Raw genomic sequence first — 17279 nt, forward strand, 5'->3', positions numbered from 1 at the left:
AGTCTGTACATCACTTGTCACCCCTTATCTTTGAATGAACTGTTCATAATTAAATAGTGTGACTCAAGATGTGAAATCCTACATGGCAAATACTGAACTTGCACCTCATTTATCTCTTTCAAGCGTTTAATGAATTTTCAGCTTCAGCTAATGAATAATGGCAATTTCAGGCCCATTGTCCTATGCAGGGAAATTAATAATGACCTAAGGATAGTTTCATACCTAGGAGCATGGTAGAGATTGCCAAAAAGCCAGAATGTGGATTTCTTTCTAGAAAATCCAACATTATCTTTAAATTTGTTCCAGTTAGAGTACAGCCCATATTCAGAAAGAATCCTGAAAGCACAACATGCAGAATCTGCTCTTTGGGAATAAAAAGCGAGCAAAAATTGCCTTCCTTCACCTACCCTGCCATTAGGTTACCACACATTTTGTTTTCCTCAACAGGTCATCTTTTTTCATGCAGAAACTTTGGCCAAGGTTGAAAAAGCTTTTAATTAGCATTATATTAATAACATATAAAAGAAACATGGACTCCTAATCTTTTCTTCAAAGATGTTCTGCAATAAGGTACATTAATGAATAGGAACCAGGAAACTTCCAAGGTCAAGAACTTGGCATAAAGAACATTTGTCACCACCATTTTTTTTAGAGAACGAGTTGTGAACGTTTCCACCATTTCCTTTCTCTGTGGAGTAAGAAAAAACAACATACAGTAGTAGCTGTGGGTTCAGTTGGTTTTGGCACTCAAGACCAAGTACAAAAGCTTAAATGAGGAAAGAAAAGCATAGACATGAATGGATGTGTACCACAACACCTACTACTAGTACTTGAAAGAATGGAAATGCACTTGCACTAGAGAAGTATACCTGAAGCAAATGTGCTCTACTTCTCTCACCCATCCAAAGTGACCAATTTTCATTTCTCACTAGCCTCTCAAAAATGTAGCTAAAGGAAAATACTGAGAAATAAAAGTGTGGTTTTCAGTCACAGAAGCAGGAATGTACATCTTAAAACAATTGTTTAGTCAAAAAAATGTTTTACATGAAAACACTAGGCATTTTTAAACCCAACCTGCTAAAAGTTCATGGTTGGTTTTATACAGAGAATTAGTTATTAATTTTGGGTTTAAACCTAAGTGGGATGAGATAAAGTCATCTTATCAAATATGTAATGGCAAATACATAACATGCCATATCCTAACATGGCCAGATATGAGACGTGTAGGATTTAATAGCTTGTTGCTGGAGGTGAGTCCCAGACTGCTGTAGTAGCTCCATGTAAGGTCTGATGTTGTTGCTAGAAAAGATGAAATAAATTTATTTTAGAAAAAAAAAAAAATCACAAAATTAATTTAAAGATCCTGTCAACAACTACAGTCTTCAGATTTGCCAGCTTTTGCAAATACTTTCTTCTGGAAGTACAGCCCCTGAGCCAGATTCCTGCATAGGTTGTACAGGCTTTCCATTTCAGAGTTATCACTAATCAGGAACAAAAATTTTGAAAAGAATTGTTCTACTTTATCCACAATAGTTTTTGTAACTTCTAGCTTGATGCTTCTTTGCTACTATATGCCTTCTCAAAAACTCTGCATGTCAATTCCTGTCACATTAGCATTGGGAAGTTTATTTCAGTCTGGGAGTTAACTAGCCTTGCTTTGAAATCATGAACATACTTCAGTGGGAGTGCCTGTAAATGTGTTTATGTAAATGGCTTTAGTCCTGTCATACGACAATCATTAGGATTATCCTTCTGGAAACATAACTCATCCTGGAGTCTGCCTGGCAGCTGCTGTGATCACAGCCATCAGGCACATGGATGCACAACCAATAATTAGAGACAGTTAGGGCTTTTCTCTGTGAGGAATTTTTCTGGTGGGAAAGTCAGTGGGGTTTTTTTCAGAAAACTGAGTAAAGTATCTTCAGGTAAATTTGTAATAAGGCAGAAGTGATTGCTGCTATCCACCCATATCAGTATTAGAAATTGTGAGGGAATAACTGGGTGCTTCCTTCCAGTTGCCCAAGGGCACTAGCTGAAGGCTCAGCAGGAGGGAAGGTAAATTATGGCTTTTAGCTATTCTCTCCTACTTTGTTTCTGCTCAGAGTGAATGAAACTGATGTCACCTTTCAGGTGGAAGAGTCCTGGAAAACTCACTCTGAGACTCTCCAAGCTAAATTCCTATCTCATAAATAATAAAAGATCTTTTCAAAAGCTGTGTTTCAAAATGAAACTCATTTTCACAAAGAAAGGTACTTTTAAGTCAATAAAATTCAAAGCATATTCAATTCAAAGTATATTGTGAGAAGTTCGCCCATTTTCTTATTGGTGGTTTCAGTCAGACTGACAGATGCTGTCTTAGTAACTATTTTAAGCACTGAAACTGTATGAGTTTAGTTCTACCTGCTCCTGTCCATTTTTAAGGACTGCAGTATCTTCACAGGAAAAGTGTTCAGCAGGAATGCATGTATTGTGCTTGTCCAACTGAATCATTTAGTAATTTTTCCCTAAGTTTGACAAAATTTTGTCCAAAAATTGTGTCCAATTTTAGCATAGTCCTAAGCAACTTCGGAGATTGTGACACTTCATTTCATGTACTCCTGTGCTGATCTATAAATACTGCTTTTACCAACTGCTATGTCTCATTCTCTGTTTTGTTCTGCTGAGGCTTTATTCCACACTGGATACAGTTTTGTTACTGAAATAGATGGAGTTTTTTTATCTTTTATTTTTCTCCTCAGGAATTGCTTTCTGTCTGCTTTTTAAATCAACTCTATAGGAAGCAGTTTAGCTTCTGTGGACTTTTAAAAGGATATATATTCTTTAAGCTCTTAATGAGCTTTTCCAAAACATACTTAAAAAAGAACCCGACACAGTAAAATGACCACATTTAAATAACTGTTAAACTTGGACCGTTAAAACAAATCTTCTCTAATTTTTCAAGATATAATTGGGTTTTTTACTGTGTCAGGTTATGACACTATAAACCAATTGTCAGCAGTGTTTTAAGGGTCAGTTTTACTTACTTAGGTACACACATGCTCCAAGTCTACGAAATGCTCTGTTGAGAAACCCCATCGTACACGGCTACCGAGGGATCGAAGGCAAAAGGGTCCAAGTCCATGTAGTATTGTGCTGTTTCTCTAAAAGCTGCCCATGATTTGCTAATCTGAAGTAGATCAAATGAGAAAGGAATATTCTGAGCTTTGATACTGAATAAATACCGTGTATGACTACTGAGCAGCTTTGCCCATGTTGATAAATCAGAAAAATTTCCTCCCTTGACCCAAAGGATTTATGTTACGTGTTAATTCCAGACCCGTGCTTTCTTTTTCTCAGTAGATGCTGCTTCCTCTTGAAGGAAGAAGATACCTGTTCAGCCACAGTGTATCCCCACGTGTTCTGGCTGCTTCTGGAGTCCCAGTAGCTCGGAGAATATGGTATATGTCGTTTGAGCCGTATGAATTGATTTGCTGATTCTTCTGTCAGAAAGGGTGCTCCAAGGACACTTGAAACAGAAGCTGAAAAATATTCGTAATATCAGAAAAATATTTTAGAATGTGCACTTCAAAAATACGCTTATACCCACAGAACATGGTTTTGAATCTGTAGTTTATTTAATAGAAATCAAAGATGGTCCTACCTTAGATTCTCAGAAAGAAACTTTTTTTTAAGGCCTGAAGTTAATAAAACAGATGCTCTAAATCATTATTTTGCTGTTGAATCTGAAGTAAATAAAGCTACAATGTAATTAAGGCACTAATTTATTTTTAATGCAAAGTTTTGTTACAAAAATCCTCTTAGACTGTAATTGCCCTAGTCTCAGGTGTGCTCAGAACCTAAAATTTTTTAAAAGAACGCAAACCCTATGAATTTATCTGTGGTTTCTGAACATCCTGGCTTATATGTGATATTTATTCTCATTAGTATCAGCATAGAAATTGCATGCTTGGAAATTATTTTCTGAACAGAAGATACTGCACTTCTAATCTTGCTATTGCATTGATTCAGATAGCTTCTGAGGTCACCACAGATGCAGAAGTAGTCCTTGCAGATCTTGAAATAAATATTCTTCAGAAGAAAAAGGTCCGAATTCCTCTTTAGCTTCTTATGAAAGGCTCTGGTACAGAAAAAAACCTTTTCTTTTTAGTCTTGAGTCTTTGAGACATAAATTAATTTTGAGACATTAATTTGAGGCTAAAAGAGTCCAAAATAGCATGTCAGTCCGAATCACACAATTTTTAATGAACCACTTAAGCTGGAGCTCAGATCCATCAGCCAAGCTGAGGCCAGTCTGTAAACAGCTGGGCTCCAATTTAGTGAAGTGGGTTTAAATGGACACCTGAGGGTGACCTGCACATACTTGAAACAGATGGGCCAAGAACTTGAGTCCTTGTCTATTATGTCTTAGAGTAGGAGCTCAGCAGGGCAAGCTATCACTTCACTCACAGCTCTCCAATTCCCTGATTCCTAAACTTCTAGGGGGAAAATCTATCAATGTTCAGCTGAATCCAGTTCACTTGTAATTATTGCTGGCTTTCCTGATCATCCACAATATCGTTGCTCTTTAGTTTTTTAACTAGAAGAAAATGTTTGCTGAATGCATATAGGTGGCAGATATGTAAGCTAGAGTGTTTGTTGCTCCGTTTAACTTTGTTACTTCTCAGTGCCAAAAGAGCTTAAAAAGAGGATGAGAAAAACCTTGTTTATAGAGTAATGAACAAAAAAAAAGTGATGGTGGTTGTCATCTTTGCCCTTAATATAGATGTCAAAGAGTACTTTAGAAAAGTTACTTAGCAAGCAATGATAGTCCCAGTAATTGCTTCCTACTTCAGTTTCTTCATATTGCAAATTACTATAATCATAAACTGGAGGTAGAAATTTTAGGGTAGGGAGTTTTCAAGGAATACCCTCTTCAAAAAAGTTACCAACTGCATGGAAAAAAGTAAGTTCAGACATTTCGTGAGAAGACTCATGTGTGAACTGCTCTCTCCCTTAGGAAACACAGGAATAGCAATTTCTGTACTTCAGAAAACAAGATTTTGGCCTGGGAAAGAAGAAAATATATTTCATGCATATGTCTATTAAATTGGTATACTTGTATTCTAGAGCTGCACAAGAGAAAACTAAGCTTGTGCCAAATTTCAGTATTTCTCTGGCAATTTACTATTTTTCAATAGAAAAATCTATGAGCTTTTAATTTCTCTTTAGTTAATGTCAGGATTTCTTTTTATACTAAATATTTTGTAAGCTCATGATTACATTTCTGGATGGAGATAACTGAACTGGGATCAGAAACTGACTCATTAACAGGCTACACTTTTCTTTAAATGTATATATAGTTAGTAAGGGCCATCAAACATTAAATTTTATCACTAATATGTGCTCTGGCCCTCCAGATTTAAAGTAAGCTGCAAAAAAAAGATCATTAAGCAGCTATGTTTCTTGTGGTTTTTTTTCTTGCTGCCAACATCTTCAAAAATGAGCTTGTCATTCCTCTAGTGGGACAGTGAGGTGTTATCTTGGCTACTGTGGTGCAGAGAGCTCCATCTTCAGGGTATTATATGTCAATTTTGAATATACAGTCTGCTCTGGCTGCATCTGTATCCAATGAGAAATGCCACCCCTAACTATGCGAGGTATTCACTTTGATTGAAGTGCACTTGCCTGCTCTGAGGAGAGGCAGGTATGCCAGCTCTGCTCTTGGCTTTTCTTGTCACTGTTGACACCCAGTTCTTATTCTTTTCTAGCTGCTATTTCACCTCCTGGGAGCTGTCTCTGCAGGACTTGTCCCCAGCTGCTGGGGCACTCCAAAGATGCATAATTAACAAAAGAAAATCAGGTAAGTGCCTTTATATATCAGCTATTCCTTCAGGCTCTGCTCATTCTCTTTGCCTTGCTGTAAAGATCACTATAAGTCTCTGAACATGGCAAGCTTCATTCACCTCTGGAAAAACTCTAGCGAGATCATTTCTAGCAAAACCAGAATTAGCCCTGTTGGTCTTTCACTGTGGCTGCACAGACAGACAGGGTTGTACATTTGCTTCTGCTCTGGCAGAGCTCAGATGAAGGAAGGTCTTTACTTAGCTCTAATGTAGACCTGGGGTCATCAGACCAGGTGTCTCCATCTAAGTAGCCCCTCTGAATACAACGTAGAGTCTCCATCAAATGAGCAATATCTTGCCTCAATTTAAGTTTCTCAGACTGGGTGTAATTTTCCCCCTCCTTTCAAACAGCTTAGCAAAATATTGTGGAAGGGTTGGCTTTATAAACACAGACTATTCCTGAAGGGGTGCATCTTGTAGGAGATTAGCATACCAACCAGGAGAATGGAATTTCAGAGCACCTGATGTGAGACTAGACGGAGTTAGGAGCAGATGGGTGATGTTAATAAAATGGCTCACAGTGCATAAAATTGAGCTGCAAAAAGATGAAGTATTTCAAGCTGTACTGAAACAGTTAACCCACTATGAAGAGCAACCAGACACATTTTATGTTAATGGTTTTATTCAATACTGTTATCCTCTCTTAGATAAATATGTGTTTTGAAAAGCACTGTTAGATGTAAATGTCCCAGTGGGAAAATAGGAGAAATGTGTGTGGAGGGTGAACTATTGCCAAGGTTGTATCAGCTGTTACCACTTAGAGGGTTTCCTTTCATTGTCTCTTGAAGATTCACTCAGTGTTCTCATATGAAATACAAATTATAGAAAAAAAAAGCAGATGCTTGGCTCATATAGTCATTGCCTTCAGCAGATAGTTTTGTCTGTCCTGTGCACCTAAAGACAGTGTCCAGAGGGAAAACTAATCGTAGTCATTATTGCTACCATGCCTTCTGAGCATCTAATTTTGGATTACTATGATCTGAGACTAAACTTGAGAGGAGATGGTGGTACAGCCTTGTCATCTTTGTCAAAAAAAGCAAATGCGCAGTTAATCCAGCATGGAGTATATTAAAAAAAACTCAAACCAACAAAAAAAGTCTGATTATGAAAAGGCATATCAAATATCTTGAATGTCAAAGTAATAATAAAAAAGTATCACAGTATAGCAAGCAAACTGCACTCAGAATAGAAAATCAACCTGGATAGATCTGTGCTTTAAAATCTCTTCATGCTAGACTTGAATGAAAGCATCTTGTGCAACGATAGATTACTAGAAAGCAACATATTCAGCTGGCTGCAGCCACAAAATCTTCCCAGGAAGACATCTTTTTCTATCAGCTGAATGTGCAATGATCCACTTCATCACACAATCAAAAAGGTAAGTATGGGATAAAGTTTTGACACATTTGCCTGCTTAGGGACCTATAATTGATATACATTTTCTTTTGTAAAAGTTAAGTAGCATGAGCCATTGTGAGCTTAGTAGTCTGGGGAGAGCAGGCTGGCCACCATTTGCACCTCTAATGGCAGAGTTTAATGATAAGGAGACAAATCTTCAAACTTGCCTTAATATAGGGTATGCTTCTCCTTCTCCCATTCTCTACCCCAAAGCCTTTTTTTATCCAGATCATTAGTACTGTATAAGTGGTGAGGAGCAACTTCTAGGCTTAGGACCAAAATTTATCCCTGGTGTGCATCTACCATAGGTAAAAGAGGTTCATCTCTAATTTGCTATGATATTTGCAAAGAAACTGTCAATTATTTAGCAGCACTTCAAACACTCTCTGTGGACACTATTGTTTCTCCCTAGTTTCTGAAGACTTGCAAGTTTCTGACAACCTGAAAACATATTGCTTAAGTTAATATCAATGGAATTTAAATGTCAAAAGTTGGCAATTGCTCTGGCTCCCTTCTTTTAAGTCTAATAACTCTTCTTATTGTTGGCTACGGTGATTCTCTGGTCAAAATGTCAGCTCATGGAGAAAAGACTGCCAGCCTTATCAGTTCTTTAGGACAGAGCTCGGACAGAGGCTAAACTTGGACAGAGCTAAACTTCAACCTTGCTGAGGTGGCAGGTGCTGACGTGTTGGGAACTTTGAAAAAGTAAATCAAGTCTGCAGTTTAGTTGTGTTTCCTAAGGCTAGAAATGAGCCAGAATGGACCACCTCCCCACCATGTTTCAGCTATCTAACTTTCTACATATAAATTCACACGGTCAGACCACAGGACTCAGTCTGAGGACTCAAAATACCAAAGATACCACAGTGCAAGAGTGCAAATGCTGAAAAAAATGTGGCAGCAGCTGCTTCTCTCCTCACTCAAGTATTTCTCTAGATTACGTGGCATTCCATGGAAATCAATATGTGGTTATCTGTCAGTACACTGCATGCATGGCTGAATTGCAGCAAGGATAGACTTGTGGATCCTGCAGGACACCTCTGGCCCACATATCAACTTTTTTTCAGTTGAAATGTGCAATTATATTAAAGTCTAACACCTGCCCATTGCTTTTTTCACATTATAAAAAATGATGTTTGTATGTACATAGGCTTTGTATGCTGGAGTGTTTGGATGGTAAGAAGCCTTAGAATAGAATTAAATCAGTCAGATTTGCTGTTGACAGCAAGATTTAAAGTTGCTGATTTTTAAGTGCGTCAACTCTGTCCATATCACCCAGTCTTTGGAATTTTGGTCTCATCTGTTTATTTTTAAAGCTTGAATTAAAGTAGTTTTTATTCTTTGAAAATTCTTAATTTTACATCACAGGACAGAAGAGCTCTCTGGTTCAAGAGATGTCATTAGCAATCCTTAGAGCTACAGCATCAGCCTCATTCCCTCATCAGCAATGGCAGAGAACTTACAGACACTTAATGCAGAATTAGCTATTGAACATATTCAATATGTGTGATGATGCCAGGGGTCAGGGCTGTTGTCAGGTATGGGTAAATAGCAAGGCGATTTCGCAAAAATCCTAGATAATCCTAGGGAAGGAACTACTTCCACTCCAGCAAAGTATTAGGAAAAGCACTGGTCAATTGGTCCACTCAGCAGGTCCTGTTGAAATTTCCTTTCTACATCCACATGTGGCTACCAGTTTAAGCTCGAGTGAATGGGCAAAACACCCCCATCAGACACCTGAGAGACTTCAGCAATTATCTCAGTGCCAAGACATCGCACTGGTACCCCATCCCTTGCTGCTGCACTCTCCAGAGGCTAAAGGAAAAGGTCCAGAAAGCTTATTCCCAGAGGTGTGACTGTGGTTTTACTATGAGGAGTGATTTATAGCAACTGAGCTGAAGGCATGAAGAAGAATAAGGTTCTCATGAGAATCTTACAGTCTCTGTTTTACTTCACCACCACCTTCGTTGTTGCTGAAAGGATTCCCAATTAATGGAAAACTGAACTGATTGTGATCAATTAAACATTTAAGAGCTCATTAAAAATTAGTAATAAGTAGTTCTTCGTGTCTTTTGAAGAATAGAAACCTGGGAAAGTGGGTAAAAAAGACAGGAGACATAAAGGAGATGAAAGTAAAGTCTTCTGAAAGGAGGGGCTGCAAGCTGCTCCCAGCTTGTCTTCAGGTGACACTGTGTTCTATAATGGCCTTCAGTGGAAAGGAGGTGAAGTTCAAGAAGGTAGGCAAGTACCCAGGAACTGTCCCAGTTCAGGTGCACAGCAGATCAGGAAGGACAAATAAGGGGAAAAGGTTTATAGGTGAGCTCAAACTTGCAGAAGAGACAAAGTCCCTTTCCACCTCCTTATCTCCCTACAGAGTCTCACTGAAGCCAAAACTCAGGTTCATATGTCGTGGAAGTGAATTCAACGCATAAGAGAGATTACACCTGACTGTGGTCCCAATTCACAAAACCTTTTTCATTAATCCACAATTAATCATTGGCTAATTATGTCTCCCTTATTTTGCCTTAGCTATTCACATCATGTATTTACTGCATGTGTGTTGGAGCACTCAAATCTAAGAAATGCTTTTAATGCATGCATGTGGATGGAGCATCTTGTCAAGATGCAGGCAATCACTTGGGAAGTCAGCTGTCACTGCCTGCTTCAATTTTGTGAGAAACAAATCAATCTTACAGCATGTGGATCACTGATCATAGACTGTACCAGTGTGTGCTGCTTTGGGAAGAGCATGTGGTAACCCCACCCCATCCATTTTCTCTCTGGTCCAGGTTTTACAAGTTGAGTCTTGATTGTAGGTGCCCTGGTTACACAGTACTGTGAAGGATCAGCATTCAGACAGCCTGAGAGCTTTAAAACAGTCAGTCTCCTAAAGAAATTCAAGTCGGATTCCAGAAATCACTTGTGAAATAGAATATTTGGGGCCCTTATAAATGCATGTGAAATTTTTTCCTACAAACAATAAATGTTGAGATAAGAAAAATATTTAGAGAAGATTTCATAGAAACAGCATCAAGCTCTTTTTTACAATTTTAACAGTTCAGGAAATCATCCTTTAAGAATGCCTTTCAGTCAGAAATGCATCCTTCCTCCTTATTCATGAGCAGTAAAAAACTCAAAAATAGTCATGAGGAGCAGAATCAAACTGTATTTCACAGAATTTTCCATGCAATCTTGTGCTCACCCACTCTCCTGCATGTCTCTGCTGCAGTGATTTCCAGTTAATACTACTCCATCAGGGCTGTTCTGGTGGTAACACAGGGTTTTTGCCAGCTGACTATTTAACAAGCCTGAAGGGAATGACATGAGGTAGGATACAGGCACTTACCTGTAAAGAGCAGAGCAGACACCAAAATTTGAAATATTTTCAGAGACATGGCAATTTATTCAGAAAGGGTTTCCTTTGTAAAGTGAAGACAGCGATACAGTTTTATACTTTGTTGTCTTTAGGTTTATAAATCATTTACCAGATACGTGTAAAGGGTTGGTGCAGACAGAGGGCAGGGTACAGTACTTAGTTCAGGTTTCTCCTATATGCTTCTGTTTGTAGACTTTGGACTTTGCAAGCTGAGCCTCTAATGAGCCATAATGCTCATTATCGTGTGGATGCATTCAATTCTCCGTAAGTTTTATGACGCAAAATAGTACACTGGGCTTGTTCTATGAGTGCTGAACAGGCAAGGCTCAGTCAGTCAGTCTTTTGCATGATTATTTCCCCCTCATCCTGGTGATAGGCACAAACAGTTTATAGTTTGGTGTGAATATGAATGGTGTTTGAATCCACCTGCTCTGGCACTGAGAGCAGTGCCAGAGTATGCCATATATTTCAGCTGCATACTGGTGGGTTAAGGAAATAAACCTATGATAAAATTGACTGAAAAAGCACTAATCAGGGAAGGCAGGAAGAAATTTGGTTCTGACCTGAACCAGGCAGAGGTCCCAGGGTGCCTTGTTGTCTTCTGCTGGTGTTAGGACTCTGTAATGTGGGACACTATGAGTTCATGCTGCCTTACCTGTCCCACCTGTCCAGTTAGCTGTGGCCTTTTTATATACAAGTCACCTGTTGGCAGCAGTTGCTGTACTGCAGACCAACTTATCTTCATAAGCTCACCTCCACTGATGATAATAGACCACAGAAAAGATGAGCTCTGTCACACGTTGGCGCGTGTTGATCCACAGTCCATCAGCACAGGCGTGCGTGTACTCCGAGCTATTTATGTCAGGAAATCAGACCCTGCTGACGTTACAGGTCAGGGACCAGACTCCATGCTGATGGGCAGTAGTACTTCATTCTCATACTCACAGGGAGAACCATCAAGTCTAGAGAGTGCATGGAGTAAAGGTTTGTTGGGAAGCAAAAGAGCATTTAGTTATGTAGTTACAAAGCCTAATAGTTTTTTATTACACATGGGTGGGCAAGAGGGGAGACTACTGAACAGCAGGTCTAACACTGCAATTCTTAACCTTGCTGTAGGTCATGTCACAAATTAGTATTATTTTAGCATTGTTTTAAAAAAAAAATCAATCCATCCACCCCAGGTAGCAAATTAAATGTGGAGGCAAGTGTTCTGCATTCTGGTGCCATAGTAACAACAAATATTAATTATCCAAATTTATGATCAGTTTCCCCACCTCTGAGCTACTATATTAAATGTTAGATGTCAGCTTTTTTGTGCACTAGGAAAAAGGGCATAATGACTGGGATATTTGCTAATAGGCAACACAGAGCTCTCAAGAACTGTAGATCCCCCAGAAATAAATTCCAGAATAGCATACAGATTATCCTTTAATCTCACAAACTTTGTGGACGATCACCTCTAGGCTTTTCCACACTTCCCTCTTAAATGGGCCTGTCTTTCTATTGCAGCTTCCCTCCCACAGGCTTTTCCTCACAGTTCCTGATATAATGAGTGGAAGAACATGTTGGTGTGTCATTTTATATTTATTGCAGTTATGTCTTCTTTCATGTGCAGCCCACTCAAAGAGACCACTGCTACTGATATGGCACAGGTGGAGAGATGAGAGCAGCCAGAAAGAACACTGCTACCTGGAAGCAGATCACAGGGAGGTGTGCTTGACTGGCAACAAAGACCTGAGTCACTTACTCCTCCTATTGAAGCAAGAGGAAGAGATGAGAAAGGTTTTTTCAGGAACAGGAGTTGAAAAAATGGTAAAACAGTTAGAGGCCATAGATCCCAACTGATCCTGAGTAACCTAAGTCCAGGCTCCCAGAAGCTAAACACAGCCTTGCTCTCACAATTTGCAAATAAAACCTGTCACAGATTGGAGAATATGACTTGTCTATATCCTTTACTGATGAAGCCTTGACTCTTGTTATAGAAAAAGTCCTCTCTGAGAGGCACAGAGTATCTTCTGGTAGGGTCACAAAACATGGTGGGGATGTTGCAATACCTGGACTCAGGCTCTGAGTTCAGAAGAACACAAGGCTTTCTCTGCTGTAGAGTGAACAGTGGGCAGCCAGATTAAGCTATGATACAGGATCTGGGAAGTAGCTAAATTACAGATAGCATGTTCCCTAAGACATAGTGATCCATGACACCTGAACACTCCTCCAGTTTTCCTTTGTTTCATCCTCTATCCTGTCATGTTTGCTTCTTGTCTGATTCAGGCCTCGCTCTTGGCCCACACTGTGTCTTGTGTAGGCTGCCCAACTCTGTGTTCTTCCCCTGAGACATGTCTTCCCTCTTGTGTTCTTTGCAATTTCACATAAAATGACGTTATGCCCATAAAACCCAACATCTTTAGATTGAAGAATTTATAGGTCTCTTATGAGGAGAGTAGCTTTCCAGTGTGATTTCCCTTTCCTCCTTTCTTTGGTGTCCTGTTTCCCATATCTACAAGGGGTGTACAGCTCGAGGTTCAATCCCTCCCTACCCCCTACCCCAGTCCTGCTATTGCCAAGTCTCACTTCTGCTCACAACAGCCAGTGTTTTTCCTGAAGCCCTGTAATGTATACGTAGTTTGGGGCTTGCATATGCCCTACTGGCTCACATGCAAAAATTTTCAGAAGACAGATGAGTTCTTAGCAGTTCTTTGAGGGCATTATATAGGCAATCTGGATATCACTAAAAACCCATGAGAAGCATGAATTTATTCAATGAATGTAGAATTTTAGCTGTTAATCACTAACAGATATGCAGGCTGCAATTTTTTGGAAGATTTGTAACTTGGCCCAATGGCTCAAATTTTCATATGGAGGAATGAATCATTGTATCATTCTCATACGATGCCCTCCCTCTTCTGTCAGACTTTTATTTCCTACTTTAAAGCACAGAAAGCTTAGTCAAAGGAGTTGTCATTAGAATATTCAGTGCAAATTAAACTTACACACATCCTTATCTCATCTGCAGAAATTATTGAGATATTGGGTAAAGTGGTTCAAAAAAATTTCAGCTTGATGCAGACACCTGACATAGTAAAAAAAAAAAAATGTAAAAAGCTCAGACCAAATTATAAAAGTTTAAACAAGTTATAGGCAAGTGAAAGTAGGATTATCTGAAGGGATAGTTTAGGCAATCTACAATGCAACCAGTCTTATCAATAAGGTAAGGTAGACTTCAAACAGCAAAACTCTGTTAGGGAAAGATCAGACCGTTTTTCCTGTTACATTTCCTAACCTTAGACAGTAAATAACTTCAGGGGAAAGATCTGTGTTCTTCCCCGAGTAGTAGAAATTATTTTTCTTTAAGGAAAGAGTAAAACTCCAAACTTTAGCTGATTATAGCTGAAACAGTTTAAGCAAGAAAAGGGAAAAAAGAGGTTGGACTCATCTAAAAGCATCCTAAGGAAGATGATGGTGACTGGCTGTACAATGAGGCCTCCATCTCCTGAATTATTTTTTAATGTATTTTTCACAGGTGGAATAGTTGTAAAATACTTGAGAGGGTAGCTGAATATCCATAAGATTACTTGTTGCTTCAAGTTGATTGATATCAGATAATATAGAAAGTTATTGGGAAGGAGAAAGCAGGTAGGAAATCTTAGTTCGGTTGGGAACAAAAAGCTGAAGAACTTGAGCTGGAAATCCACATTCTTTCTCTTCTTTGGCACCAGCTTCTCATCTGCCTAGGAAACTTAACTCTTTTGGTTTAATTTTGCCATCTAAGTATAATGCTGATCTCTCAGATTTTGTGAACTCCTATGTAACTGTTGAAAAATGTAATCTTCTGATGTATTTAATATCAAATTCCTCATTTGTTTCAGCTTGTCTAACATTTACCATTTCTCTTTGTTCATCTTTAAGACATCTTTGGTTTAAGTAGATATGCCAACACCAGTGTTTAACTTCAGGTTTTGTGTATCTGAAAATGCCTGTTGTGTTGCTGTGGTATCTTTTTGGAATAGTGATGAGACAAGTGTTAGGTAATATTTAAAGGGATATAAAACATATGGAAAAACCTCTCTCAAAAAAAAAGCACTGGGGAGAGGGAGAAGAAAATAGTTACCGTTGCTGTTGTGACCAGTACACCATGATCTATACAACCACCATGTTGTAGCTCAGGACTTTAAATCAGAGGCAGTATCTTAGTGTTTAGTGTTTCTTGACTGATTCTCAACACCTTAGTTTTGTAACCACTTTTAATATCCATAGATGAACAAGGCGAACCACTGAACTCTGCCCCTGACCATTATTTGAGCAACATTTATTCTGTCACCTCTGCCTCATGGGAAGAGCCTGGCTACATAATTCCACATCCTATTTCTTGCTTGGTGGAAAGGCAGGAAGGCCACAGTTTGACCTGTTATCACTGTGGGTGCTGCTGCAGTTCAGTAGAAAAGATGATCCTTGGCAGGAATTTTGAGAATGTACTCTGGGATTTTCAGCATTTTAGGTCAGTCACAGAGTCCAGTTAATGTTTTCTATATTCTGTCCTGGAGCCTCTGGGCAGTGTAAGTCTCAAAAGACACCTGTCATCAGCCTTGCGCTGAAGGCACATATCCACACATGAACTTGGGGCAGCACTCTGGTTCCAGCAACAGCAAGCAGTGCAGGAGAGGATGCCTCTCTGGAGTCATCACTGCTGACTGACCTACCTTTAGAAAATATTCCTTCCTTACAGAAATTCATTATCTCCTATTTTTCCAAGGTGATGGTGTAACGGCAGTTTGTATAAGTCTATGTGCAATGGAATTGAGCTAAAACCTACAGGGAAGTCTAATGTGAGCAAGTTAACAGATCTTTTATTCAAATATCTGTCATGTTTTGAACTAAGCCTACTGGCACATGGTGAGGTATTTAGCACAGCAGGACTGTGCACTTTACACCTTCTGGCTCGGAGGTGTGCTTTAGTTCAGTTTTTTATTCCAACTAGCCATAGCTATTGATAAGCCTGTGTCTGCCTGTGCTGAACAGCACCACCAGTCCCATCCTGCTGCTCTTGTGCTTGAGCATGTTTGTTCTTACATTTAAAACTGCCAAGGGCATGAGTAATTCTCTCTTCATGGTGGGAGAAGGCATGAATGCTTTATCTTGACTTGTCTTCCCAGAACTGCACTGTGCAAAAATCTTACCTTTCAATGGCACGCAGTACTCAGTTTGCCAGTTCCAGGAGCAGATTGTGCTCCAGTATTTGTGCAGCAAACATGTCTCAGGCAGAATCCTCAGACTGGTCTGCACTCCCTCTGGGTTTCTGGGTGTAGGTAACAGTCTACATCTTTGTTCCTTCCATGACCACAGGCATTTCAAGCCCCCTACAAGTGTTGCCCACAGGCTCAAGTTTGTAGTCCTTTTTGTAACACGTATCAAGTGACTAGCACAACTAGAGATTGTGGCTTCCTTCCTCTTATTGGTGCAAAGTTTAAGAAAGGATGACAACATTCAGATAAGTGGACTAGAAAGCTAATCACTGCTTTAAATGGTCATCTAGTTCCCAAAGTCATAGCTTTCATACCTGACTGTAATGCTTAAGAAGTACATTTCTTGTTGCTGGGATTGTAATAACTGAACTTCTAACATTCTTCGCAGAACATTTCCTATGGTACAAACAGTGTTTTTCTAGAATTTCAACAGCTTCATTATGCTTCACAGTATTACTGATTTGGTACCTACTGAGTGCCTTATTTTCATGGGATAATGGGTGTCTTCAATGCAGAGTGAAGTTAGAGGAGCTACAAGCCTGTAGATTGCCTAGATTTTTTTTAAACATTGAACTCAACTACAGGTCCCAAGGTGTAATCGAGTGCCCTGCTTAGTCACCCTCACTGATGACTGACACACTGGCCTTGTTCTCAGTTCACCTGAATGCAGATGTTCCAATGCAACACGAAAATACAGTGGCATCAGAGTGCCCAAGAAACTAGACGAGTGTGCAAAATCTCCAAGAGACTGTCAGTGCTTTATCTTCTGAATGCTTTCTTCCTATTCTGCAGAGGATTATGCAGTCTGGGTGCCTTTTTTTATTTAAACTTCAGTTTTCTACTTTAAAACCTCTCATAGTAGCATGACCTGCAGTTCTCATAGCAGCAGCCAGAAATTGCCACAGCATTCCAGAGAGGTTGCTGCTGTCTGATCTTGCTGCAGTGTAGATATTAGCTGACAGCTCTTGGAGCCATTCTAATCCATCACTCCTGATCCACAATAGAACAACTCTGGCTTGCAAAGACAAAACACACACCCCATGATCCTCTTGATGTAGCTTAAAACCACATCCAGAATCTTCTGTATGTTTTTCTTGCCTTTCTGCCAGCAGTGATGTAGGAACTGTGGTAGCTGCAACTTGAAACAATTTTGAATGCAGAATCCTTTAAGCCTCCCCCTCTCATAGAAATTTATATATATTGCTTCCCCTGCACAGATTTGAGATGGTGTTTATGAAGTCAAGATGATCTAGGCAGGGCAGGACCTCATGAATTTGCTCCATCTAACATGATCCCTTGGAGGCAGAGCATGCGGATACCATTTCCCAGCTAAAACAATAAAGCTGTTGGGAGTGTCTTGTGCTGTCACCTCCTTTTTACTTA

The 17279-nt window shown here is 39.4% G+C and overlaps 1 protein-coding gene across 1 annotated transcript; it reads right to left on the reverse strand.

The window, feature by feature from the left end:
* Window positions 1–1199: 1199 nt before the first annotated feature.
* On the reverse strand, window positions 1200–11011 carry CUNH3orf85 (chromosome unknown C3orf85 homolog). Its single transcript, XM_042031568.1, has 4 exons — window positions 10627–11011; window positions 3370–3518; window positions 3081–3166; window positions 1200–1299 (listed from the first exon to the last, which is right to left on the reverse strand). Exons 1-4 carry the CDS (start codon window positions 10673–10675, stop codon window positions 1200–1202), a joined length of 384 nt encoding a protein of 127 aa, XP_041887502.1. The 5' UTR covers window positions 10676–11011.
* Window positions 11012–17279: the final 6268 nt, after the last annotated feature.

The sequence above is a fragment of the Corvus kubaryi genome, unplaced genomic scaffold (genome assembly GCF_017639235.1).
Source record: "Corvus kubaryi isolate FWS band 111438036 unplaced genomic scaffold, C.kubaryi_AGA036_p1.0 37341, whole genome shotgun sequence".
Taxonomy (NCBI): Eukaryota; Metazoa; Chordata; class Aves; order Passeriformes; family Corvidae; genus Corvus; species Corvus kubaryi.